General features: G+C 33.3%; 1 protein-coding gene across 2 annotated transcripts in view; it reads right to left on the bottom strand.

The window, feature by feature from the left end:
- Positions 1 to 27,357, bottom strand: part of SCFD1 (sec1 family domain containing 1) — a 94,992-nt gene that overhangs the window by 40,553 nt on the left and 27,082 nt on the right. For both annotated transcript variants that reach the window (XM_006207579.3, XM_072962914.1), the window contains exons 8-14: positions 26,265 to 26,320; positions 25,232 to 25,317; positions 22,759 to 22,858; positions 15,624 to 15,763; positions 12,866 to 12,956; positions 12,197 to 12,270; positions 11,419 to 11,500 (exon numbers count right to left, since the gene is read on the bottom strand). In XM_006207579.3, coding sequence (XP_006207641.1) covers positions 11,419 to 11,500; positions 12,197 to 12,270; positions 12,866 to 12,956; positions 15,624 to 15,763; positions 22,759 to 22,858; positions 25,232 to 25,317; positions 26,265 to 26,320 — 629 coding nt within the window. The remainder of the gene's footprint in view (positions 1 to 11,418; positions 11,501 to 12,196; positions 12,271 to 12,865; positions 12,957 to 15,623; positions 15,764 to 22,758; positions 22,859 to 25,231; positions 25,318 to 26,264; positions 26,321 to 27,357) is intronic.

Raw genomic sequence — 27,357 nt, 5'->3', positions numbered from 1 at the left:
TCTAGTGAATATAAACTGAGAGCCATGAACTTCTTAAAAATCCCTTTAGAAGAGCTAAGGGGAAAGAATCTGGTTTTTAAAAATTCTAGTGTTTTTCTCCAAATTTCAGAGCTATCAGTGGACAGTCACGCTGATGTTTTTCTGTTTTCAGTGCACTACCTCAACATTTACATCAAATTTACCATATATATATTTTACAATTACCAACTAATTGTACTGAATTGTCATTTACCTGTAACTTTATCATTTTGTTAATTTTAAATAAAGTATAAAGTATTATATATGGGCTTGTGTATATATACGTGTATGTATCTATATGTATATATATACACATTATATATATGGCATTTTTTTTGACTGGCAACAGCTGACAGCCTACTGGGTTTATAAAGAACAAAAGAAGGGAGCACTTCTAAAAACTCTTAAGAGTCATCTGGGATGTGTAAGTAGTATGCCTACCTTGCCTTCCGAAAACCCATCACTTAGGAAGATTTACTGATGACCCAGACAAGACACAAAAGAAATTTCCTTTTCCTTCCTACACCTGTGGGGGATTTTTCCTTCTCTTTACCATTCCTCCATCTATTCTAGCTACAGACACTGCCATATTGGGGGCCTCCCTATTCACTGCTAGCTACAATTCTCATTTCTCACCTCAGTCTGTGACTGGATGATGACAAAGACTAGAGCAGTATTTCTTGACCTTCCCTCTCCTCCAAGCCCCAATTCTATTCCCTTCGCAGCATCGTAAGTAAAGACAAGAAGGGATTAGACGCTTAAACTTCCTTTTACTATTAAGAATCCGAATATTCTTCTCTCTGCACTTCTTACAGGAGGGAAAGGGGATGATAAACCCTTCTCTGCTGCAACCAACATTAAGAATATCTCAGATTATGAATCAAATTAGGGTTTGTAGGACAGGGACCTATCTATCATGTTACTATCTATAGGAAAGTATATCCCTAGGCTAAAACAAACTTAGAACTATACTTTTAGGATATAATCTATACCTAAGTTGAAGATCATTTATACTCTAGCCTTTCTTGCTCGTCTTTTCTTCATTACATGTTTAGTTCCTATCATCATTCAGGGCTGTATCTGGATACCTCTTCCTCCCATTGGGTAGCATCTGTATGCTGTATTATAACAGTCTGAGGTCTGTATATGTCACTAGAGTATAAAGTTTAGTTTATACTAGGCTACCTGTTCATTACTGTACACCTTGTGTGCTATAAGATGACTGGAGTTCTCCAAAACTCAACTGCTTTTTATAATATAACAAAATAGCATGTTAATATATTTCCAGTTATTTAGGTGAATATTTTGCTGCATTTCATACCAGTGGGTTTGTAATGGGCTTACTAACATGAAAAATTATGTTGCACAAAAAAACTGGATGATCCATGAAAATATACCTGGAAGTGTTCTACAACACAGGTGGCTGAAAATATTCTGGAGCACTTGCTCATATGCCAGAATGACTTAGAAATCTTGAATAGAATTCATCATTATACCTCTACCTCAGTTCTGTGTAGAAATGGGACAGCGTACGGAACCTGATGAGAATCTTCAACCTCTTCAACAGGCTATCAACCTTACTAGTTATCTCATTTGAAATATGTGCATTCTTCTCTCAACCAAGAACACTGACTTTCTAGCATACCAGGCCCAAATCAGAATGTGTAATCTCAACTTCTATGCTACGTAACTCCTATCAAAAGCCTAATCTTAAAAAGCCGTATTAATATATTATTTAAAGACTATGAAATCTTTCTGCTCTAGATACTAAAAATTCTATTTGTAGTTTAAGATAAAACACTGGAACGCTATAAACTTAGAATCTTACTGCTTTGGTTACTCATAAAACTGCCTTCATTGAATTATATTTTAATATTACACCCTTGACTTACATTAAGTGGCCATATGAAACCCATGATAGTAACTGATATTAAAATATTACATCACTCAATTTACTCTATATAATGCCCAATATGAGCAACAGCTGTTGTAATATGACACTAAGGAACATTCTGCTTAGAATAAAGAACAAATTCTCCTTTCTGGTAAGTTTTTTTAAAAAATTTAATATACCTTTTTTTTTTAACTTTGGTTGCCAGAAAATTCGAAGCCAAATTTGAAAATTACCATTATGACTACACAGCAACTATTCTGAGTTTTTATTTCATGGTTTCTGTTGTATGTGCTATTTGTGGAAGCTGCCTTAAATCTCTTTTAGAATAAGAGAACAACTTCATTTAATCTATAAAGTTATCTGATATATTGACTCCTATTAAGAATATTTAAATTTTGACTAAAATTATCTATGTAGTAAACATTTTTAAATGTGTATGAAGTGATCTTTATAGATGACAAATACTAAAAATACTAACATCAGCAACCTTATTATAATGAAATACCTAAAAATGCTTTATCTATAATATTTCTGGAGAAAAGAGAGGTTTATATGGCACTTGTAAACTATTATGTCTTATTTTATCATAACACTCAGACCTATTTAATTTATACCACCAATGTGCCGAACTCTTAAAAGATATACCCAGAAAAAAGAAGAGCAAATTAAATCCAAAGTAAACGGTAGAAAGGAAATAAAATAAAAGCAGAAATCAATGAAATTAAAAACAAGAAATCACTAGAGAAAATCACTAGAATCCAAAACTAGTTCTTTGAAACCATCAATAAAATCGATAAACTTCTAGCCAGGTTAACTAAGAAAAAAACAAGAGAAGATACAAATAATTAACCTCAGAAATGAAAAACGGGCCATCACTCATGATCCCATGATATTAAAGGATGATAAATGAGTATTTTAAACAACTCCGGGCCCACAAACTTGATAACCAGATGAAATGAACCAATTCCTTGAAAGACACAATCTATAAAAACTCTCTTATGGAGAAATAATCTAAAGAGGCCTATATCTATTAAGAAATTGATTAATAATAGCCTTCCAAAACAGAAAGCATGTCTAAGTGACTTTACTAGTGAATTCTACCAAACATTAAAGAAAGATATCATTTGATTCTCTACAATCTCTTTCAGAACACAAAATACAAATGAACTAGATGCTTTCCTGCTAAGATCAGGAACAAAGTAAAGATGTTTCCTATCACACTCCTCTTCAAAACTGTCCTAGAAGTCCTAACTTATGCAATAAACAAGACAAGGAAATAAAAAGCATACAGATTGGGCAGGAAGAATAAAACTGTCTTCATTTGCAAATGACGCAATTATCTATGTAGAGAATTGCAAAGAAACACACACAAAAAAAACCCTCCTGGAACTAATAATAAGTGATTATAGAAGGCTGTAGGATACTAGGTTAATATACAAAAGTTAGTTGCATTCTAATATACTAGCAACTGAAATTTGAAATTAAAGCACAGTGCCAGTTTTGTTAGTACTCAAAAAATAAATGAACAAAATAGTTATAAATCTAACAAAATATGTACACAATCTATACAAGGGAAACTACAAAACTCTGATGAAAGAAATCAAAAAAGTAAATAAAATGAAGATATATTTCTTGTTTATGAATAAGTAGACTCAACATTGTCAAGATATTGGTTCTTCCCACTTGATCTACAGATTCGACACAATCCCAATCAAAATCTCAGCAAGTTATTTTGTAGATATTGACAAATTCTTCCTAAGGTTTATATGGAGACATGAAAGACCCAAAATAGCCAACACAATGTTGAAGAAAAAATATGGAGGGCTGACAATACCTGATTTTAATATTTAACTTAAAAGGTACAGTAATTAAGGCAGTGTTGTGTTTATGAAAAAAAAAAAAAAGACATATATATCAATGAGAGTACAGAAACAGCCCCACACAAATACAATCGACTAATCTTTGACAGAAGAGCAAATGCAATTCAGTGGAGGGAGGACAGTCTTTTCAACAAATGGTGCTGGAACAACTGGACATTCACGTGCAAAAAAAGTGAATCTAGATGCATACCCTACACCTTTTATAAAAATTAACTCAAAACAGATCACAAACCTAAATGTAAAATGCAAAACTAAAACTCCTAGAAGATACTATGAAAAAATTTAGATGACCTTGAGTATAGTGATGACTTTTTAGAAACACCACCAAAGGCATAAGCCATGGAAGAAATAATTAATAAGCTGGACTTGATTAAAATTAGAAGCCTCTTTTCTATGAAAGACACTACCAAGAGAATGAGAAGACAAACCACAGACTGGGATAAGATACTTGCAAAAGACACATCCATTAAAGGATTTTTTTCCCTCAAAAATACAAAGAACTCTTAATAGTCAAAAGACAAAGTTCAATTTCAGGCTCTGGCAGTTGGTCTCAAGTCAAGTATTCAGTACCTCTGAGATCTGTTTTTCTCTGCAGAATTAGCAAACATACTATTATGTTAAATTATCTAATATACAAATGCACATAAAAAATGTTTTCTTTTTAAAAGAAAAAAATACATCGTACATTCATACTTTTCAGCCAAGGATTATGATCTGAGTATGCTATGCTTGATAATAAAATATTTGTGAAGTATAACGCACTCTAGAAGGCAGTGTAGCAAAAAGAAGCTCACCTACATTGCATCTTAAAGTACATGCTATTTTTAAGGTACTCTAACACTTACGTGACAATCAGGGTGTGAATATTTTCACTAAGATTAAAATAAGAACCATTTATGGAATTGTACATTGTAGGTAATCAATAAGTATACAGGAAATAAAGCAAAAATGCACTATCAGGAGTCAGGTAAAAGAATGAAAAATTCTTTAAGGCATTTCTTTAAATGAGATATTCTTGATTTCACCTGATGAATTGGACTGAACCTGAATAAAAATGATAAACGGCATGGCAAAAAGATAGCACAACACAATACAAAAAGTTCCAGGTTTGAGTTTCAACTCTGCCAATAACTGGGGGACATTTAGCCTTTTTTGGAGATGAGAGGGGTATCTTAGTTCCTTCACTCATTAAATGAAGATTATTTCACAATAGATGTTATGCAGAATGCTAGTTCTCAGAGTTGGTTATAAGAAATAATCCCTAGAAGTATTTCAAAGTCAAAGGGGTTCTGAGAAACACTGGTTAAGTAAGTTTTAAAAATGCATACATTATACTGCATTATGAATCTCCAAGAGAATGATACAGCAAATTTTATTTCTAATCTTATTTGACCAAGGAAGAAACCTCACTTATCTGTGATATCTACTTAGAACTCTGTTCCAAGGATCCTCCTAGTGTGTAAGTCCTAAGTTTCACAGGAAGTTCACAAAGGACTCTGGAAAGTGGGGGCCACAGCACTGAGGAATTATAAGGGCTATGTTTGATTTTGTTTTAGTTTTTACACTCACTCGTATGTCCCTGGAACTAACTAATTATTCTCTACCTATTCTGTGCTATTCTGTGTGTTGCCATTGTAAGTGACCTCAAATTCTGTAGAACAAGTCAAGGTATAAATAAATAAAATGTGAGAATTTTATTTTAAAAAATAAGGAATGCACGTGTCCTCTCCTTTTATTTTAAACATTTTACTCGTCTCAATTCTGCTTCTATTCTCTGCATTTATCCTACTGATATTCCTAAAAGGGAAAAATCTGTAAAATCTCCCAGGTTTACCCGCTCACAAATTATGTATTATAATCTCTGTTTCTTGCTATTCTATGTCACTTAAAAAGTAAAGCCAAAAGTTTACATTACCAGAATCAGTCTTTGGCTTTCTCAATGACTTAATAAAAATCTGTTTTCTTATCTATAAAATAAAAGATCTGAATAGATGAACAGTAAGCTTTGTTTGAATTTTTTAGTTCTATTGCAGTACAATGACATATAATTTGCTTAGTTTTAACATGTGTATATGCTCATGAAACTATGAACACAATCCAGATAGTAAATGTATCATTCACTCATGAAAACTTCCTTGTAATGTCTTCCTTTTGGCCCTCCAACAGCCTTCTCCATCTCACTAGGCAATCTCTGATCTGCTTTCTGTCACTATAGATTAGCTTGCATCTTCATGAATGTTATGTAAATGCAATAATAGATTATTACACTTTTTCTGTGTGTGTGGCTTCTTTCACTCAGTGTAATTATTCTGACATTCATCCATATTGTAGTATGTATTAATAGTACTTCTCTTTTAACTGTAGTCCATTGTATGGATAGCTCATAATTTGTTCATCAAGTCACCTGTTGATAGACATTTTGGTTGTTTCTAGTTTTTGGCTCTTACAAAGAGCTGCTATGAATATTCATGTACAATGAACACATATGCTTTCATTTATCTTGAGTAAATACCTAGGAGTGGAATAACAAGCATATAATGAGCTTGTGTTTAACATTCTAAGGAACAGAGAGAGTTTCTCGAAATGAGTGTACCATTTTACATTTTTATCAGCAGTATATGAGAGTTCTAGTTCCTCTGCATTCTTGCCAAAGGTTGGCATAATCAATATTTTAAATTTTACACATATTAATAGATGTGTTGTGTTGTCTCACTACAGTTTTAGTTTGCATTTTTCTAATGACTACTGATGTTGAACTTATGTGTCATCTGTATATCTTTTTTAGTCAAATCTTTTGCTCTTTTAAAAACTGAGTTGGTCATATTGTTTTTTATCAGGTTTTGAGAAGTCTTTATTTCTTTGAATTTAGCCCTTATGAGCCTATTAAACTGGGTCTCGCTAAATGACAATGCTTCATCTTCATAAAGCAGATGGCAGAAAAGTGAGAGCAAAGAACTAGAGAACGGTCATTTCACAATCGTTTTTTGAACAGTTAAGTCCTTTTTTAACCTGCTACTAACTTAAGCAATAATTAAATGACCATCTTCTTTGAGTCTAAGTCGTATCACTTAGTTTTCTAGAAACAATCCTTTTCCTACTCATAAAACTGACACAATAGATTGGAATCAAATACAAATAACTCTTTGGTAAGCAAAAAATTCAGCTTGTGAACATTCTAGCTGTCAACTGTCAGCATGTCAATAATGTGACAAGCGACTCGTTTTACTGAGGGAATAAAGGGCTTTGGTTAATCTGATGCGTTGACAGGTGAAGATCAGTTCAGTTTCTACTTTATTCTGAAAGCTCATTTTCCCCTAAGCAAGATAAAGAAGTTGAACCAAAGAAAAATTAGCCCCTTGAAGGAGGGGCTGCAGTCAAAAAGCAACGGCTAAGCCTTGTTCAGAATGTAGACCTAAGGCAGGACATGTTTGCTCGATCAGATGATGTCCTTAGATCTAATTCAGTACCTCAACTTTCTTCACAGAAAGCAAAACAAAAGTGAAGATTCAGCACCAGTGAAGCCATGATCCCCAACAGCTTATTAACAGCTAGTTCTCTGCCAGGTACCTGGGGATGGAGCTTTCAGATGTGAGAGCTCCTCCTCTCGGGTGGGAGCACTGAGGGAAAGAGCACACAAGGCCACTTCTCTCTCTCATCTACTATGACTTATACTTGGTGATTTTTCCTTTTCTTAGGTTTCTGATGTAGAGAACAATTACTTCAGTTTGACTATGCAGGTGGGATAACAATAATTAAAATAAATTAAAATTTGCCTCCAAATTATTTAAGTAATCTTAGAATCTATTCCCCTACAACCAGCAAGTGGGGAAAAGTTTCATTTGTATTAGAAATGAAAAAACTGCTAAAGAAGAGGTTTCAAAAGATACGGATTACTTTAAACAAAAAAGGATTCAACTTTGGTCTAACAGATTAAGAGTAAACTGTTAACCATCCAAGCCACTAAAATCCTTAAGTATCAATCAATTTACATGATAATATCTGCTAAAGTTGTTGCAAATTGTGATGCTCCTTCTAACTTTTCAATGAAACATCAACTGCTGGATAACTGCCAGGACTTCTAAATGATCTAAGGAAATATAAGAAGCATCTATAATCTAAACATCCCAAAAGAAGAAATATGCAAAACAGTAACAAATACCAAGAGAAGAGTTCTAAGAGCTCTGCATAAAAAAGTCATAATATTCTTGCTAAGAATAATAATAATATTTACTGCTTAGGTAAATAAATGTTTACAAAGAAGTAAAGCTTAGATGGTCAGCAAATTCTAGTGAAAAGAGTAATAGATAATGTAGACAAATGCTTCTTTAATTATTAACATATAGCCAAAGGTAGATGGTGTAACAAACGGCACAAATAAACATGTGACTTAAAAGTAAATATTTTAAAGTTGCAAATGTAATAATTATTAAAAACTATAAGAAAAAATTTGTAAGTAGGAGTAATGAGAAAAAAACGGAAACAACAGAGTTTAAGCACTAGTTCTGACAAGGGAAAACAACTTAAAGACAGTCAACCTTAAAAGAGGACTCTTCACAGAAAATATTCCAATTTTTTTATACTAATAGAATTTCTTATATCAGGGTAATTCTTAGAGTATGTGGTTTATTAAATATAACTATAATTTATATGTAAATATTTAAAATATGCCTTATGATTATTAAAAACCCTTATGATACTGAGTTTCCTAGAATGACCCAACGAGGAATACTGTGTCCTATACATGACATTATTTTACCTCTGCAAGTGAATGACCTTTATGTAAAGCCCTTTATATATTTTTTTAATATCAGATCCTATTAGGAAAACAGTGTCTTCCTTAAGTTACAGCAAAACAATTATTTCAAAATGTGTAGCTTTTACATACAACTACTGAACACCTTGAATGGCAAATTAGTTTCTTAGCATAAGATGCTCTGCCAGACAATAAGCAGCCCTGGAAGAAACAAGATCTGTTATAAAGAGAGCCAAGGGGCCAGGGCTTAAAGCAGAATTTCCGGGCCAGGCATGATGGTATAACAAAGTATCTCAGACAGATGGCATCCATTAGGACAAACTGATTCTGAAAAACTCATATAAAATCATTAATATATAATTATAAATAAGCATCACAAAGAGATTCATAGGTAAATTTTGCCTTAAAAAACACCATTTTTCACCTCGATGGCTGTAACAGCCATCTTCCAGTTGTCCACTAATTTCCAGAATTTACCTAATCCTTCACACTCCTCAGGCTATTCTCCAGTTAAAACAAATCAGACCATGGCATTAACCTCCACCAACCTCCCATCATACTTAAATCCCTGTTTCTCTTGACCTCAGAGTCTATCACTCTTTAAGCACATCAGTCTTCTTCCAGGTCCTCCAGTACTCAGCTTGTTCCTGTCTTAAGGCCTCTGCAGCAGTTACTAGTCCCTCCTGGAATGTCTGGTCCTGAGTTTCACTAATTGGCTTCTTGTGATTCAGGTCTCAACTCAATCATTACCTCATCAAAGGTGACTTCCTCTGATGGTGATTCCACTTACTCTAGAACAGCCCTCTGAGCCACTGTCTATCACTTCATATCACCTAAATGCCTGAAGTTACCCTGCTTTCTAATTTGCTTACTTTGTTTATTGTCACTACAATATTATCTCCGAGAGAACAAAGAACTTGTCTGCCCTGTTTACTACAGAACCTCTAGGGCCCAGCACAACATCCACAAAGCCACTTGATAAACGTAACTGAATAAATTACTTTAACCAGAATTTTCTCCAGTCATAAACTCTAGTCTCTGACCTAGAGTCTATTCATATAAATTTGTGGCAGGATAATGTTTGTTAAGTTTTATGAACCTAGGTACTTTCCACAGGTACAATAATTAGTTACTTTGGGTTACACAATTCAGTTTGGAAGGAGGAACTGAGCTTTCTGGTTTATAGCTGTGAGAACTGAAGTCAGAAAGTAAAATCTAAGAATTAACAAACTTTTAATAATGAAAAAAAAAACCCCAGAAAACTATGTGTCAAAAAATCTACGAACATTCAAAATTTGTAGATACTGACAGGCATATGCAGAATAGATAAACAAGATTATACTGTATAAAACAGGGAAATATATACAAGATCTTGTGGTAGCTCACAGGAAAAAAAACATGTGACAATGAATATAGGTATGTTCATGTATAACTGAAAAATTGTGCTCTACACTGGAATTTGACACAACATTGTAAAATGACTATAACTCAATAAAAAAATGTTAAAAAAATCCACAGAACAGCTTAAATCTCAAAGCACACATAGGACTATTAACAACTGTCATAAACAAAACTTAAAAAACATTTGTTTAATGGATCATTAAGATCTTGATTACATAATTATAGTTTGGTAGATGAAACTTAGAACCTATATTTTATTTTAGGGCAAAAAATTTTTATTTAACCTTTTATATTAGATTCATAGTCTTCATATTTGGCCTTGTAAGCAAAGCCTTTTCCCTCCTTCTGAAGGAAATTCTCAGTATAGTTCTCCTGCATTTCACCTGGGATAATATGTACATTATCTCCATGGGAGACAACGACCTCAGGTAAACAAATCTGAGCAGTCTTTTTCCACTTCACAGAGATGCTACATATGGAAGTGAAAATATCAGCAGAAATTATCTACAGACTGCACAATTATGTGTCTATTCCTGTCACATGAAAATAACAAGTACCCATATCAAGATGTGCAAACAAAGGAAAAAATCAGGTTGTCAGCCTAATAGAAATTATGCAGTTTAAATTTCATGGTTGTACTCATTAACTATCTGTATTATATCAGCTCCTTTTTAATGTTCTATGACTTTCTAAATCATTAAAAAAGAAAAATATTTAGATCCCCTTTCCATAAATCCAAGTTATCAACATCTTTGACAGCCAGCAAACATATTCAGCTTTTTTACACTGCTTTTTCAAATGTGTCATCTCAAATGGAAAGTAGGGGTCAGTAACAACCATATTCTAGCATACTGTCAATCTGTCACCAGAATTCAGCTTCATGTCTAGAGAATAAACGACAGTAAAATACCGAAGAACGGATTTTAAGAAAAACTGATTCGGAGTAGTCAAGAATAAAGTAATGAGAAAAAAGAATTATGGTAACAACATATAGATCCAACATATTTGTTTCAAAATCACAATATACTGGAAGACAACAAGAAGCTGTAATGCTAACAGACTAAGCTAAAACTAAAAAGTTCAGACCCAAATTACATAACGAAGTAATGTTATTAATAGATATTTCAGATAGTACTACAGTAAAATGGGTATCTAAATCTGTATTACTGATGTTTACAGGTGTACTGTTAACAAAGGAGTAAGTGTAGAGGCAGTACTGAGGCAGTAAAACAACGAAAATATCACAGATGTTAACTTCTCTTTACTGAACGTGTGATCTTCGGCAAATCACTATCTTCCTGGATTAGTTTCCTTATTCACAAAAATGCAGGTAATAATGCTGCCTTCAATAATTATACCTCATAACATTACAGTGAGGGCTGAATGAGATAATGACTATGAAAGAATCTTACAAAGTCTGAAACCCTACAAAAATAGTAGTTATACTGTGGGGAGGGAAAAGTTAAACTTACCTTTATATGTTCTAAAACAGCTGTGGCAACATTTGTATGGAGATCAATAAGTCTTTTTTTTTCAAGGAGTTCTGGCAAAGAACTACAAGCATCAAAAAATTGAAAATTAACCATTAAGTTTTCTAAGGAAATGACATAAATTTTAATAAAATCCACATATGGGTGTTTCCTCTGAGGAAACTTGGAACAGTAAAATAGTAACAAAATGACATATTAAACTATCAACTGAATTTAATCTCTAGGCTTGAACACCAACAGTATTTACTACTTTGATACTGTTGAAATGCTTCCAATTTTAAAATAATCTGCCTCCCAAGTATCATTATTCCACCATTTCACTTCCTGATTCTAAAATTTGGAGGTTTAGAATAAAATTAGATTAATGGAAAAATTTTACCTGTATTTCTAAAACATGAAACTCTCTCTCCTTGATGGCTATTAAAGTATCAAAAAAGATACTGCTTAAACTTTACCTAATAAAATAATAGCAGCAAAGATAAAATTACCAATATCTCACATTACTTTATCACTAATACTATCCTGTTAGTAAAATTACCCCCATTACATAATCCTACCTAGCAAAAGAAACAAATGATCTGCTCTGTAAAGGAGGGAACTTAAATCAGCTTGAATATGCTAACAAAATTTAGTTCTTTAGACTTAAAGGTATATGCTATTACTATTATTTCCTATCATGAAAAATATTAACCAATTTTTTAACCTCCAAAATAAATCTAATCAACAGAAAGATTTTGAAGAAGATACACTGCTGACTTACCTAACAGCTGATGTGAGCTTAGCGGTATTGTCAGAAAGCATACTTATGGCTCCTTCATCCTCCCCTTCTAGTCCCTGGGAAGGAAAAAAAGGTCCCAGTAACTACTGAGAAATCCCAAGATCAAGCATAAAAAATCAATATATTCCTGAGATCACTGATAAACAGTAAGATTTAGGTCACCCAGAACAATAATTCTTCCCCTCCAAGAAGCAAGCATCGGCAGTTTTGACAGTTATGGAAAAGTTCTAGTCACCACAAATCTAATGAATGGTTGGATGACTACAAAAAAGGATCAACTGACATTCTCAAATAAGGAAATAGGCCCAAAGACTTGCCACAAGCCACACAGTAATAAACAGTAGAACTGAAATTTGAAGTTAGATCACAGTATAGTACAATGAGCAGCACTGGAACATCTATCTCCAAAATAAGTCACAATCAGTATTTTTCTAATCATAAATCTGTATTATTCTTTTAAAAATGTTTTTTCTTCCCAGAACTTACATTTCTTTTTTAAAATGATCTTTTATATAAGTTGACAATGTTTTTGCTGTTATTAAAGCAGTGAATGGCCTTGAATTTTTTTTAAGGAAAAAAATGTTAACCTCTTTCTCCCTCCAGTTGTCCTTCCACTTCCCTGTATTTCCAAGAAAGCAAACAGAATCTTACCATAATGCTTTTAAGTCGTTTAACCTCATCTTCCTGTGCTCTGTAAGATTCTAGTTCTTGCTGAACTGATTCTGCAACTTCTGGGAATGGACTGAAACAGTATTGTACAAGAGGAACTGTTGAGTATGAGATTAAAAGATTGACTTTCGTGTGAATTTTGAAATATATACAATGAGAATTTATTATCTTAAATGTACTTATTTGTATTTGAATGTATTTTATACATAATACAGGCAGGAAACATTTAGGCTGAATACAACTATATCCTTGTGATATCTATTTATACTGAAAATACTATTTCTTTAAAATGCATATCATAGTATTTACACATGTAAACACATTTAAATTTTATGTCTATTCTTTCCATTAACTGTATTACATTTTCTCTTCACCTATAAGCTATCAGGAAAAAAAATACTTAAGTGACTGAAAAAAAAAGGAACAGAAGCCATGGTATATCAAACATCAATTAAATATTACCACCCAAATAACTAACATATGGTGTCAAAGCGTCCATGTAACTATAAAGATGTATTTTAAAATAGTACATGTAAATAACTGTGAAAAAAAATCTTAATTCTGTACACCTGATAGAACACCACTGGTAAAAATAGAACATAGGCCACAGTTTTGTTGGTCCAATCCCTGATCTCTTCCCTGTGAGTGCAGTTTAGCAGTGATTTCCATAGACTTCAGACACAACTGATCTGCAATATTGAGCAGCTTGGTAGAAGAAGTGTCCTGAAACATTAACCTTGAATAATTCTAGAAGAATATACGTTGACCATGAAATGGTTCCTACATGAGTATTTTTCATCTATAACATTTGGGGAGGCCAGAAGCTTTTCTCCTTTAAGAAAGAAATGGTCGCATCTCACCAGCAATGAAAGCTTTCCTCCCTTCCTCCACTCTGACACTTGATAACACTTCACCATTGATTAGCACAGAAATGACCAAAGTTCCAGAAAGGATTTTGAGGAACATAATCCAGTTTTACATCTCAACTGTAGGCCCTAACCCCAGGTCCAGTAGAGTCTATGCTGGCAAAAGATAGCACTGAGCATGTAAAATGTGCTGGTTGAACTAAATGATCCTTAAAATCTACAGTATCTTCAGGTCTCAGAGCTAACAGACAACAGTAACTGCTGACATTTATTGACAGCTTACTGTATGCCAAACACTATGCTAAGAATCTGTCTCTACCATCTCATTTAACTCTGACCAGTCTTGGTGAGGGACATACACACTATCAATAGTTAAGATCAGAGACTTTGGAGTCTGCCAGAACTGGATTTTGCCAAAGAAAGCTGGATGACTCTGGGCAAGTTACTTTTTTGTATTATCTCAGTCTTCACAATAACCTTCTGAAATAGGACAATAGGTAGAATTATCATCCCACATTTTACTGATGAGGAAAATGAAGCTCAGAGAGACTTAAGTCACTTCTTTAACTCTATGTCACCTCCTAGTGTCTGTGCCCACTTTACTACTGGAGCACGATAGTCAGAGCGAAGACTATTCAGGGCTATTCCTACTTAACAAACAAAAAATTAAAGTTCTTACTATTCAACTGACCTCATAGTTCTCCTGTTCCTAAACACACGGTTTAAAGACAATATTAAAAAATTTCCATATTTGAATAAAAAATTGTTTTCCTACGCTTTTTTTTTTATTAGGGAATGTGAACTTTAAAATATCCTGCATGCTCTATAAATAATGTAAATTCTTGTACTTCACCATTCTAAAGGGAAATGTAGACTATGGAATACTAAGGAGAAGAAAATCATTTAAAATAAGTTATAACAGCACCCAAAATTGCTACAGTAAGAGAAAGGAAGATAGTGACTTTTCACTACAGACAAACTTAAATTCTGTTATAGCCATGTGATTTTCCAGTGTTCAAAAAAAAGTTATAAATAAAAAAAAGTGAAACAGACACAAAAACAAGCATATTGAACCAAGTCTATATCTTACTTCTCTTTAAACATAAATGAAACCAAAAAGAACATCTTTATCAATGACACAGATACATAACAGTTGAAACAGTCAAAATAATAACATTGTATTCCCATAACTGTTGATGAGAAACATTCTTCTCTCAGAGGAATGATTTTTTGGAGTTTAGAATGATTTCTCTAGCCATAACAACCACTAGCGAACTTTTCTAGCAATTACTGAGCTCACAAAGTACCCTAAATTTTAAGGGGATGTAGCAATACATAGGATTTATATGTCTACCTACAATAAATCACATGGCAAACTATTACAATTTTTTCACCTATTACTTCTAGCGTATCTTGAATAAATCTGCTTTTCAGGCTTGGGTATTTTCTCCACAGATATCTAAAACTGAGTTTATATGAAGAAAACATGGAACAAAAAGGGAAAAATCATCTTGATGTTTCCCTGTCACGAAAACTGATTTCAGCAAAATGCAGAAATGGTGCTGCAGAGGGTCAGTGGGGATACAAATGAAATTCAGAAAGATTATCTGTAAAATCTACAAAACCATATGGCATGAACTTACTGAAAAGGGAAGTGGTTCCTACAAGACAACTAATAAAAACAGCACAGAAATTAGAAAATCAAGCAATAATGACACAGCCCCATAGACTAATTATAGTTCTTATTCATTGTGTAGATGAACCACCATGATTTGTTTTGATTTTTTTAAAAAAATCAAATTCATTAAATCAGATGACATCTTCATTTTTTTGAGGGGGTGAATCTTTTACTTGTTAATGTTTTTCATACTTACCTTCCTTTATGTTTCTGCCAAAATTTATCAACTGGAGTTAAATCATAAGACTTCTTGTTTTTTCTCTTTGGTCTAGCACCAGCGGGAGAATTCTCCACTCCTGAAGACTCTTCCAAATTAACTCTGTTCAAGTGGAAATCCTAGGAAAAGCAATCCTGTTTTAAATAAGAGTTTTCTGAATTTAAGAACCATAACATTACCTACAAGAAAAATACATGGATTCTTGCCACCTTTTCCACTATTTTGAAGGACAAAATACACATCTCAAAGTTAAAAGAACTCTTTCCAACATTGTGTTACATAAAGGTATTTTTAACTGTTTACGGATTTTAATTAAAGTAGTAGATGCATATGACTACGATTTTTAAAAATACATAAAACCATGTTAAGGTTCTTCTGTATCCTTCTAGAAAAATATTTTTGCATATGTCAGCAAACACATCTCCTTTACATTTTAAAATGGGATTACACTATACATACTTTGTACTTCACTATTCTCATTTATACTCTACCTGTATCTGTCTATCTACTTCATTTTTATCATGCCTACATAGTAATCCAATATCTGGCTATATTTATCTGACCAGGTTTTTTGATGCTTAGTTGTTTCCAGTAAAAAATACAATCTTAAATGTAATATTTAAACTTCTAGAGTCAACACTCTGATCTGTTACTTGGATAGACTGCATTAAATATAGATGCAATAGAAGCTACAATAATAATAGCACTCCTTTTCACATAAATTCTAAGAGCCAACAGTTGGTAAAATTTTCTGCCCTAGACATAATTTTACTCATGTGAGGCTTGATTTTTTTTTTGCCCTTTCTCAAAAACAAACCTACAATAAACAAAATAAAAGTGAGTTATCTTTTTTATTCTTTTTCCCTCCTTGCATTAGACTCGTGGGTTCCTTCATGTAATAGCAACATTATATGGTTCAGCTCTACTCTGAATAGTGAGGTAGAGATAAAACATTAATGTCAACAAATGAGTAAATGAATCAGCAAGAAAGAAACTGCATGGAGAAATTATCTAGCATGACTGTGATACAATCATCTTCATTTTAAGATAAAAGTTCTTAATGATTAAACTTCTAGGTCTTAGGAAATTAAATGTACTGAATACAATTTAATCTCTTGATAAAAAAGGTCATTAATACTGATTCTGGACTATACTGTGTAACTTTCTCAAATAAATCCTTTACAATAGCTTATTTTCTTGCCATTTTTCCCCTATGATGTTAAAAACAAGAGTGATGTTAAAAACAAAATATATAGATGTCTAACAGCTAGTAAAGTAACAAGTCTATTGACAAAGAAGAGGATGCTGTATTATATTTCAATCCGTTAATATTATGTTTTCCTATACATTCTTCATATTATCATTGGTTAAACATAACATAATCCTATTTAATTCCTTTTCCCCATATCTTAAACTCACTTCTCCACAAAACTCATCTATACAGGAAGAAAGTAAAATACATAGATATTAATAGCTACATCTGAGAAGAATCTTTGTTTTTAAAAATTATCTAACAAAGGTGTAAAAAAAATAAAATAAAAACGAGCTAAAGCGAAAAAAAAATTATCTAACAAAACAAAGACACTAAAGAAGATTTTATAATAGCTAATTTTTATTAACTGGAATTTCTAGTGAAGTAATATTTCCATGGTAATGACACACATCACTCAAAAGTAATTTGCTAGCAAAATTACTGCTCTAAAAATAGGAGAGCATATTTTTACTAAAATATTGATGGAATACTTAAAACACAAAATGATAAAGGAATAAAGATGTTAAAAAGTTTTGAGAAATAACATCATAATAGCAGCAAGAACATTCTCATTGTTTGCAAAATAGCCAGGCAAATAAAGAAAAGTAACTGCAGTCTTGAATATTGGGAAATCAGAACATTCTGTGCTGTACTGAATCATGTTAAAGAAATCGAACAGTTTTATACACAAACAAAATACAACAGAATTAGTTTTAACATGGTAGAGTCTAATCTATTTCCACTGACTCAGAAGACTGGACAATGGTGTGCCAAATCACCAGGTATAAATAAAACCTATTTCAGCAGTCTTGTTTGCCTTTCATAAGTTAAAGCGGATCAGAAGAGGTAGACAGAGCCAATGTTAACAAAATTACATTTGGGTAATATAGGTGACACCTATTTATGCAGAGCTAAGATTTATATTCACATGAGAAAAAAAAGTCATGTAAAGTAAAGGTAACTTTTATTTTGAGAAGGAATTAAGCCAAATCTAATTAAGTCTCTAGATCTATTAGTTAACAGAAACATATGAAATTGTACCCCGCAAAGATACAGTCAATCAAACACAGAAATGTCATACGTCTTTAAGGGAACAAGTACTTCTAAAATGTTTTTCTAATAACCTTTAAAAAGCATATATGAACTTGGAAACCACTTTTTTTTCTTGAGTGGTAAGAAAAAAATAAACTTTAAGTTTTTACGTATATTAGTATAAATTCTGATTTCGTGTTTTAAATAATGAGTCAGAAGAGGACCAAAGGCACAAAAAGGGCACTAAAGATTAGAAAAAACAAAGGCCAACTGAAGGACAAGATATTGTGATGAATTTCCATCCCTTTGCCTAAAACTACTCACTGCAGTTGAACAATCAAATCCACCCCTCCTGCAACCAAGACACAATAAAAAGGAATCATGACTTTCTAGTTACTAATTTTGCTTCTTATATCCTGATTTTAAAAGAGGACACTGCAAAGGTTTTCATCAGAAGAGTATACTTCCCATGTTAAATGACAACAATCACCTTCCTGACACACAGGGAAGCTGTATGAATTTTCATAGTCATTTCCAAGGTCTGATAATATAAACATTAACAACGTTCTGGATTTTCAGGGAAGATATTTAATATAAAAAGCAAATTCCAATTACAAGTTAACAGCTCCTATCTAGAACTTTGACTCCATCTTGTGGAGATAAAGGGTATAATTATTAAGAATTTTAAAAGCTCGGAACTTATAAGCAGCAGTTTTAATCATCAACAAAAAATGGCTTGGTTACAATTTGTATCTCAGTTGTAGTTTTTTCACATCTAGAAACTGTATTAAAATTAATTAACAGAATAAGTCAGTGTAAGTTGTCTAGGTTATTATAACCAATCTTTTTAAAGAGACTATTTTCCTAAGACTTAAATATTCTAATGATGTTACTGAGAAAAGACTGCTTAAAGAGTAATAGGGAATCTGAGACACTAACCTAAGTAAGTTAACTAGAGATGTGCATTGCTCTATTATTTATAAAAATACAAAAAACAGAAACAATAATAATCTAAATGTCCACAGGAATCCACTACTCTAAACTCTAAGCAAGCAGGGATCACATCTGCTTTGTTTACCTTGTATCCCAGTGACCAGCAGTGTCTGCTAGAGAGAAGGCACTTTGTTTCACTCTGGAACAGTGAAAACTTTAAAAACCTACATTAGCCTTGTCTAGTATGGCGGCGTGTCTGCCCTAGGTTATGTTTCCCAATTTCTCTTCTAACACGGAGATTCAGCATATTCCTTCATCCTGCAATGACTTGTACATATGTTGTATCTCCTGCACTCAAAGCATCATGTACTTTAATTTCTTCTAGCAACTCTTCAAGTTCAGGAATTAGAAAGGATCCCAGTATTTCATGCTCTATATATCCTCCACACACCACTGGTAGGAGTGCAGAGGTGACCCCTGACCTGTATGCTCTTACTAAGACCCTTGCCCCTGGCTGCCACTCAACAGTTAGGGAACCACCAACCAAATCTGAAACTATCAAAACTATCTCATTATGCCCATTAATCCCTGTTTGGCTCTTTATACTACTACTGCCTCCTCTCCGTCCCTCACCCCCTCAGATGCCATCACTCATTCTTACAGGATTCCTGAAACCATTCTGGGTATCGTCTGGAACTCATGCTCAGTCATCAGCTAAACCTCCTGTTCTGAACATCTACTATCAATTTCCACTGTACTTCCTTGCTCCAGTTGAACTCCAACTGCTAGCCCCTATAGCCTTCTCAGATGGTTACTTTTTTTTTTTTTAACTTGTCACACATCTCACACTACTGGACCTGGGATTGGGCTAGTATCTTCCTTGCTATTCCCAGACTCTTTACTTGTCCTCTTTCCTAAAATAACTTCAGCTTTGAAACTCCTGTCTTCAGCCTATAACAGTAGTTCTTAATCAGAGGCAGTTTTGCCCCTCTCCACCCCCTGGGTATGTTTGGCAATATGTGAAGACATTTTGGTTGTCAGAATTAAGGGTTGCGACTGATATCCAGAGGGTAGTTGCCAGGGATGCTGCTAAATATCCTGCAATGCACAGGACACCCTCCTACAACAAAGGATTATCGGGCCCAAAATGTCAATAATGCCAAGGTTGAGAACTCCTTGTCTATTCTGGTCACTGACGACTCCTACAGGCCTGCAGGACACTCCTATGTCCATAATCAACTTTTCTCTTTCTGTCATTCCGCAATATGGAATACACAAACTTGCTGTACTGTCTCTCATTTAAGAATTTTTTTGATCCCAAGTCCCCTTCCAGAAGTCACCCCTTTTCTCAGCTCTCCTATATAGCTAAACTCTTTTCAGGTCTGTCTATATTCACTCCCTTCCAATCTCTTAAACCTACTTCAGTGTTCAGTCCCTACTTTACGGGAGCTGCTCTTACTAAATTCACTAATAAACGTCGACACTGCCACACGCAATGATTACTTCTTAGTTCTCAGCATTTGAACAAGTTAATTCCTGCTTTCTCTTTGAAATATTTAATTCACTGGCTTCTAAAACAATACAGACCTAGTTCTTATGCCTCATTGGTTGCTACTTCCTACATTATACCATTTGTTCCTATGCATCACCTCAACCTCTTACTGCTGAAATGCCTCAGAGTTCAGTTCTTAGACCTCTTCTCTCTTCTATCTATACTCATTCCCTTGGTGACCTCATCTTATCTCTTGGCTTTAAAATGGCTTTAAATACTTCCTATATATGGGCTATTCTTAACTTTTATTTCTCTAGACCAGATGATTCTCCTTAAATCCAAGCTCATATACCTAACTACCTACTTGATATCTATATTTGAGTATCTTAATAAGCATCTCACAGTTAACATGTCCAAAACTTAATCTCTGATCTCCCCCCTCCCCTAACTGCTCCTTTCTCATCTTTTCTGTCTCAATAAAGAGTAACTGTTCATTTGCAAAGGCCAAAACTTTGGAGTCATCTTTGATTCCCCTCTCTTACATCTTACATCCAATTCATCAGGCAGTCTTACACTCCACATTGAATAGATTATCACAACCAACACCATTTTCACCTTGGTGTAAATCACAATCATCTCTCGCTAAGATAACTACAACTCTTAATTGGTCTCCTTGACTATTCCATGCCCCCAAGGAGTCTTTTTCAACATATTAGCTAGAATGATACTCTTAAAATGTATAACAAGCATCACTCCTTTACTCTAAACTGTGTGTGGCTCTCCATGTCTTTTAAATTAAAAATCAGTGTGCTTACAGTGGACACTGCATTCCGTGTCCTATTTAACTTCATCTCCTGCCGCTTTCCCCCGCCTTACTTGCTCTGGCCACCTTGGCTGCCTTGACATCTTTTAAAAATATCAGGCATCCTTCTGCCTGGAATGCTATTCTCCCATATAGCTATGTAATTCACTACCTTCTCTCCTTTAGACCTTTCCTCAAATGTCTTTTTCAGGGAGGTCTTCTCTATTTTTAATTCACATGCAATATAATGTATACGTGCAAACTGTAATAATTCTACCTAATAAAACTAATAAAGCAAAAAAAAAAAAAAACCCTGCAATCCTGTTCACCATTACCTACTTTATTTTTCTCGAGTACTTTCTACCTTCTGAAATGTTATATATTGCCTGTCTCTACTACAAAATGTAAGCTATAGGAAGAAAGGAATATTTTCATTTGCTTTATGTATTGCTAAAACCAAGGTCTAAAGCGTTCTGTCAGAAAGCAGGGACTCCAAGTGGTTCTTCAGCCTCTTATTAACCTCCTAAAACTAGCTTCCATGTTCCATTACTCAGGGTTTAATTCAGTAGTCCGCGATTCTTCTCGCTCTCTCTGCTGAAATCAGAGTTGCCTACTATCACTGACACTTATCCTAGAGTCCAGAATGGCACAGGACTCTAGGATTAAGAAGTGTGCAGAACCGCCAATTTCTATCAGTAATCCTGAAATCTGATTTATTTAAGTACTTTACAGCTAGAGTCTGGGTTTTAAAGAAATAAACCATTCAACCAAAACCCTCTACTGCATGTCTTTCATTTTCTTTCTGTACGACAGTTCAGGCAATCTTTGCAATAATGATGCTATTTTACACTATAACCCTTACAGGCCTGGGCTAGAAGTCAGTGAGTGCTAGTCTTGGCAGAGCCAATAATTTGGGTTCAAATCCTTTAACTCCTTCATCTCAATTTTTCTGTCTTACAAATGGGGACAATTCTGGCCCTATTACATAAGTCTTGCACAGAAATTATTTGTGTACATCTTTTCTTCCCATTGCCTTTGAAGACTGGGGCTGCTTTTATTTATCTGTGCCTATCACATGCTATTTACACTATTTGGTAGATGAATATATGCTAGTAGCTGAATATATGCACGAATACAGATTTTAGTTTTAAGCATGAAATTACCTATGTGGAATTACTTCAGCAAACATACGGTGTAATATAAAAAATACTATTTATTTTTACCATAAAATGAGGCTTAACTGATTCCTAGAAAAAAAGGGAGAAATTATAGCTTTTCTCCCTAGGGAAAACAAATTTATTTACTTAGTATGAAAAAAAAAAAGCCACTCATTTTCTTCCTTTCTTTTTTTCTCATCTTTCCAACAATACCACTGATTTATCCTATAATTTAAAGGCCATAAATTTGGAACTTTAAACTTCAAGATTTCACTATTCTCCAGCATCTACATCAAGTGGATACTAAAGTCCATCACTATTTTTGTTCCAGTTTCTCAGCTCCATCCTTCTCATCTGTGTTTCTGTAGCCATGTTAATTTTAAATAAAGGTCAGACCTCTGAATGTTACTACATTTTAGTAAAAAGTGGTATGCTTAGCCTCTTACCAGTACATCATGCACCAATGCTTGATACGTCCAAGTATGGTGTAAAGGAGTTGCCAAATCTATGTTTCTGTCAACAAGGACTAATAAAGGCCTTTGGAAGCTGTAAATATATTTAAAAAAAAATGTAACTCTTAATGCCAGTGTACACATCTAAATTTGTCTAATACTTTCAGTATATGTCATTTTGATATGAACAGTAAGTATGCTAATGCTGACATTCCATAATACTTTGCTTTCTAAAAATTTTCAAGTACAGTCAGTCAAGTAAAGTAATGCTTTGGACCATTTAGAGCCTGTGTATGATGCTAGATTATAAGTCTCACCTAGGAAACTTTCTTAAAGGAAAGAAATCTATACAAATACTTATAAAGGATAATTTTTATAGTAAGAATCAGTTGTTTCTACTCAGATTTATATTTCACATTTTTGAATAAAAGGAAAAAAAGAAAAGCCATTGTCAGCTTCAGAGAAAACAATTACAGGGAGTAGAATCTTACAAATTTATACAAATGTTTGATAGCTTACATAAATTACAAATTTCAATTCTTTCCTGTAAACACAAACTCAAAGAAGCAGACAAAAGAAGAGCCTCACAACACCCTATCCCATTATAACATATAAAACTAAAACATCATGCCACAATGGTAACTAATTATATAATTATTCACTTACCAGACACTTCATATATTGTTTAACCCCATCATTATCATTTAGATGTGAAATAAAACACATTTAAAGCGAACTGAGGCACAGTCATCTGATTATCATGTCTCCACAAATGTTACAGGTTTTGCTTTAGTGGCACTACTATATCAAGACTACACATCAATTTTCAATAGGCATTGCTACCTGGTAATATTAACTATATCTATTTTCTCCTGCAAGAGAACTAAGACCATTTCAGTAATTCATTACATCCTAATGGGTGTAAGACAGCAAACTCCCAACTGCACTGATTATAAGATTTGGCGATAAAAAGTAGGAGTGGCACCCTTACCACCTACTAGCATTTATTACTCCAGAGCTAGGTGGAAGGCAGGGAGGACAGCCTATGGCAGGGTTTATTAATTCAGCACTATCGACATCTGGGGCTGGTTAATTCCTTATTTTGGGGAGTTGTCCTGTGCAATATAGGATGTGCAGCAGTATCTTGTAACGCACCCCGCCAGATTCCAGTAGCATCTACCCAATTGTGACAACTGACATGTCTCTAGACATTACCAAATTTTTGTTGAGAATCATTAGCCCGCAACTGGATTCAAACATATTTTACAATAGTTAACAATGGTTGCTGACTCTTAATTAAAATAATTTAGAAATGCATCCAACAAACTAGAAATAAGACAACTATATTATGATTATGTGAATACATTTAAAAATTATCCAATTAAAATAATGTCTTTATATTGGTTTCTAAGGCCTATATATACCAGAGCACAATAAAGAGGGAACTACTAAGTAAGGTATGACATAGTGGTTGCTTCCGTTAAAAAAAAAAAAAAAATCAGGTGAGAATTTGATGTTTCTGCTCTACTTAATGAGAAATACTTTGAAAAATATTTAAGACCAGCAATGAAATCACAGAACAATTTAAAGTAACATGGGAGGTGAAATAGTTCGATAATTGAAACACAACTTTAGTGTTAACTCCAAAATACAGAAATTGTATGTAAGACTATAGGAGCCATCAAAATTGACTTGAAATGAAGTCGGTGGAAGGTTACCACATAATTATTATTCCCAGAAGGCAGCTACACTCTCTGAGTATCAATTTATTTTCACAGGCTTTATTTATTAATTCACCTAAAGTAGGGATAATAATTAATTTTCCAAAATACAGTCTAGTCTCCTTGAAATAATTTTCAGCCACTGGTATGGGTTTCTTTACTTTTTCATCCCAATATTGTAAAGATTATTATCTTTAATAATCAAAAGTTAAATATACTGTAATAGATTTTTTTTAAGTATTTCTATTCCTTAATAATTGAGCAGTCAGTAACTTTGGAATTACCTACTCATGCTAGACATGGTAACAAAGACGATAATACTTTTTGGTATTTTAATGCAAAAATGGAAACCAGTAAATGGGTAAGTAGAAACAGATACAGGTATCACAGGTTTTTCACTTACTTTTTTCTCATTACCAAGAGGCTGAATGATAATTAAAAGGAAATTTTAATTTCCTGACTGTTAAATTTTAATTTCTGACTGTTAAAGCCATATATAACAGAAAATTTTCTCCTACAGATGATAAAAATACAAAACAAAATTCTAACAGAAGAAAGTAAATTAAATAAAATATTCCATTTGTATTTTCAAGAACAATTTGAGTCAAAGCCCTGATTCTGATTTTCTCATTAAAAAGAAACAAATTTCAATTACAACTATAAGGGTTTTCTATCAGAGAAGAAAAACAATCCCCAAAAACTCTATAGATGTTTCATTTTGAAGTGTGTATTAACTAACGTAATACCTGAATTGGCCAGCTCCAAGTGTGTCACCTGTAAAAAGACTGTTTCTTGCATCTCTTAGATTTTCCCGAAGTTTCTTATCTAGTTTCTGAAAAATGAAGTTTTACATTAATTCTTAAAGAACAGTTTCAGAGAACTTGTATACAGGGTAATACACAGTGTGCTCTTAATTTCATAACTAAAAACTTGGAATTTATTTATAAAACAGCAATTCTAATATTTTAGCTTCTCATCCTAACTTGGACTTGAAAAGACCAATGCTTTTTCTATTGTGACTCAGACCTGATTTCACTAACAATCACTTTTGTTAACTACTTTTACTTTAGGTACAGGAAACCTTTTGCAGTAATAACCCACCCTCTCTCCCAAAGCATAACTCTGCTTTACCAAGGAAGTGATCTAAATAGTGCTGGCAGTACGACGCTCCAGAATAGAAACGGAATATGTGAAAGAAACCAGCCCTCTATCAGTCAAATTCATCTGGGCTAATAAAACTCAAAATTGCTAGTGTATCTTCCTCCATATTTCCATACCATTTACCTTCTTTTCAGTGACTATACTTTCTCAAATCTCTTTATTTTTTAATCTTTAAAGCAAAATTTTGAATAGTCATTTTAGACTGAATGCTTTACTCCAGTATTGTGGCATAGCAAAATATACTTCACCATTTTAAAAATGATTATGATTGTTAATAAATGTTTGCTAAATAAAGTTAAATGTTAAATGACTTGCGGGATCAAATAAGTGTAAGACAAAGATGAATGAGGAACATACATTTTAATAAAAAAGAAACAGGCTGGAATGGCACATTCACATTGGAGTATATCATTTTACCCCATCACATGGAAGGATACAATGATTATTTTTTATTTTTGGAATCCCGATGTTATAAAATAAAAATAGTTGCCTTTGGTACTTCAATATAGAACCCATAACAACTGTATACATACTTTCTATTAACAGAAACACTTCATGTACTTAGGGAAAACAATTGACACAGTTATTTATCCCCAATGGATATTTGCATGAACTCACCACTGCTACCATTTCTGCTGCTGTTCCTCTTGAACACCTGATGATAGGAACAGCACCTATTTTAACAACAGATGTCAGCAATGATTTCAGCTCTTAATAATTACAATGGATACTTATATATATCAGCATCAAATAATAACATACACATTTTCTTTAAAAAAACAACAACAAGAATCCCATTTGAAGGTACTGTGAGCAATCAAAAGCAGGCAGAAAGTGGGGGAGAGTAAAACTCTTGAAAGAAGAGATATACTTGAAAAGTAAGAGATACTTTTAACCAGTTTTCCTCCTAAGGGTACTTTCCAGTCTGCATGGTACACAGGAGAAAAAGCTCAAGCAGGAAACAGAAGATTTACTGAGCTGGGAAATCAAAGATTTCATTTCTGGGCTCAAAATTAAAGGGAAAAATCCCTGAAAAGGAGGGAGCCCCAAAATCTACACACAAATTCTCCTCAAACTTTTGTCTGTATCCTAAACTACACATGTATTTCCTTTAATTTTCTCATTTGTGAAATGGAGAGAAATTTTACTAATCTAGTGTGAAGTTTGTTTTAACTGAAAGGTGTCTGCAAAATTAAAACTGCAATTAGGTTTTTAAACAGATCTATTATTAATAGTAAAGAATAAAGTCATACATTAAATTACTAAACACAATTTATAAGTAAATTTAGATACTCCAAAGACATGTTTAAAATTTTCAGAGTATGCTGGATTAATATCATATGTAAATTTCATGTTTTCTGGTGCCTTGGGAATTTGCCTTAATAGTACCAGGCATGTATCTCTCTCATTAAACATGTATTTTGAGATTTTTCATAATGAAATATTAAAAGAAAATTAGCAGGCACATAGGTAAAGTCACCAACAAACATACAAACAATATATTAGAAAGTTACAATTGCCAGAGATGACTTGGGTGACAACAGATCTGCTAAATGATAACTACATTAAATTATTAAGAGAATTGTGGTTTTATATAGTACAGAATGTGTATGTTATTCCAACTCTGGAAAGAGGGCCTGCAGAGATCCAGATAGATAACTGAGGATCATATTACAGTATAACAGGTTAAATGAGTTGTTAAATAATTAAT

This window comes from Vicugna pacos, chromosome 6 (genome assembly GCF_048564905.1).
Source record: "Vicugna pacos chromosome 6, VicPac4, whole genome shotgun sequence".
In the NCBI taxonomy this organism is placed as follows: Eukaryota; Metazoa; Chordata; class Mammalia; order Artiodactyla; family Camelidae; genus Vicugna; species Vicugna pacos.
Note: the sequence above shows the minus strand (reverse complement) of the source record. Positions and strands in the feature narration are given on the sequence as shown.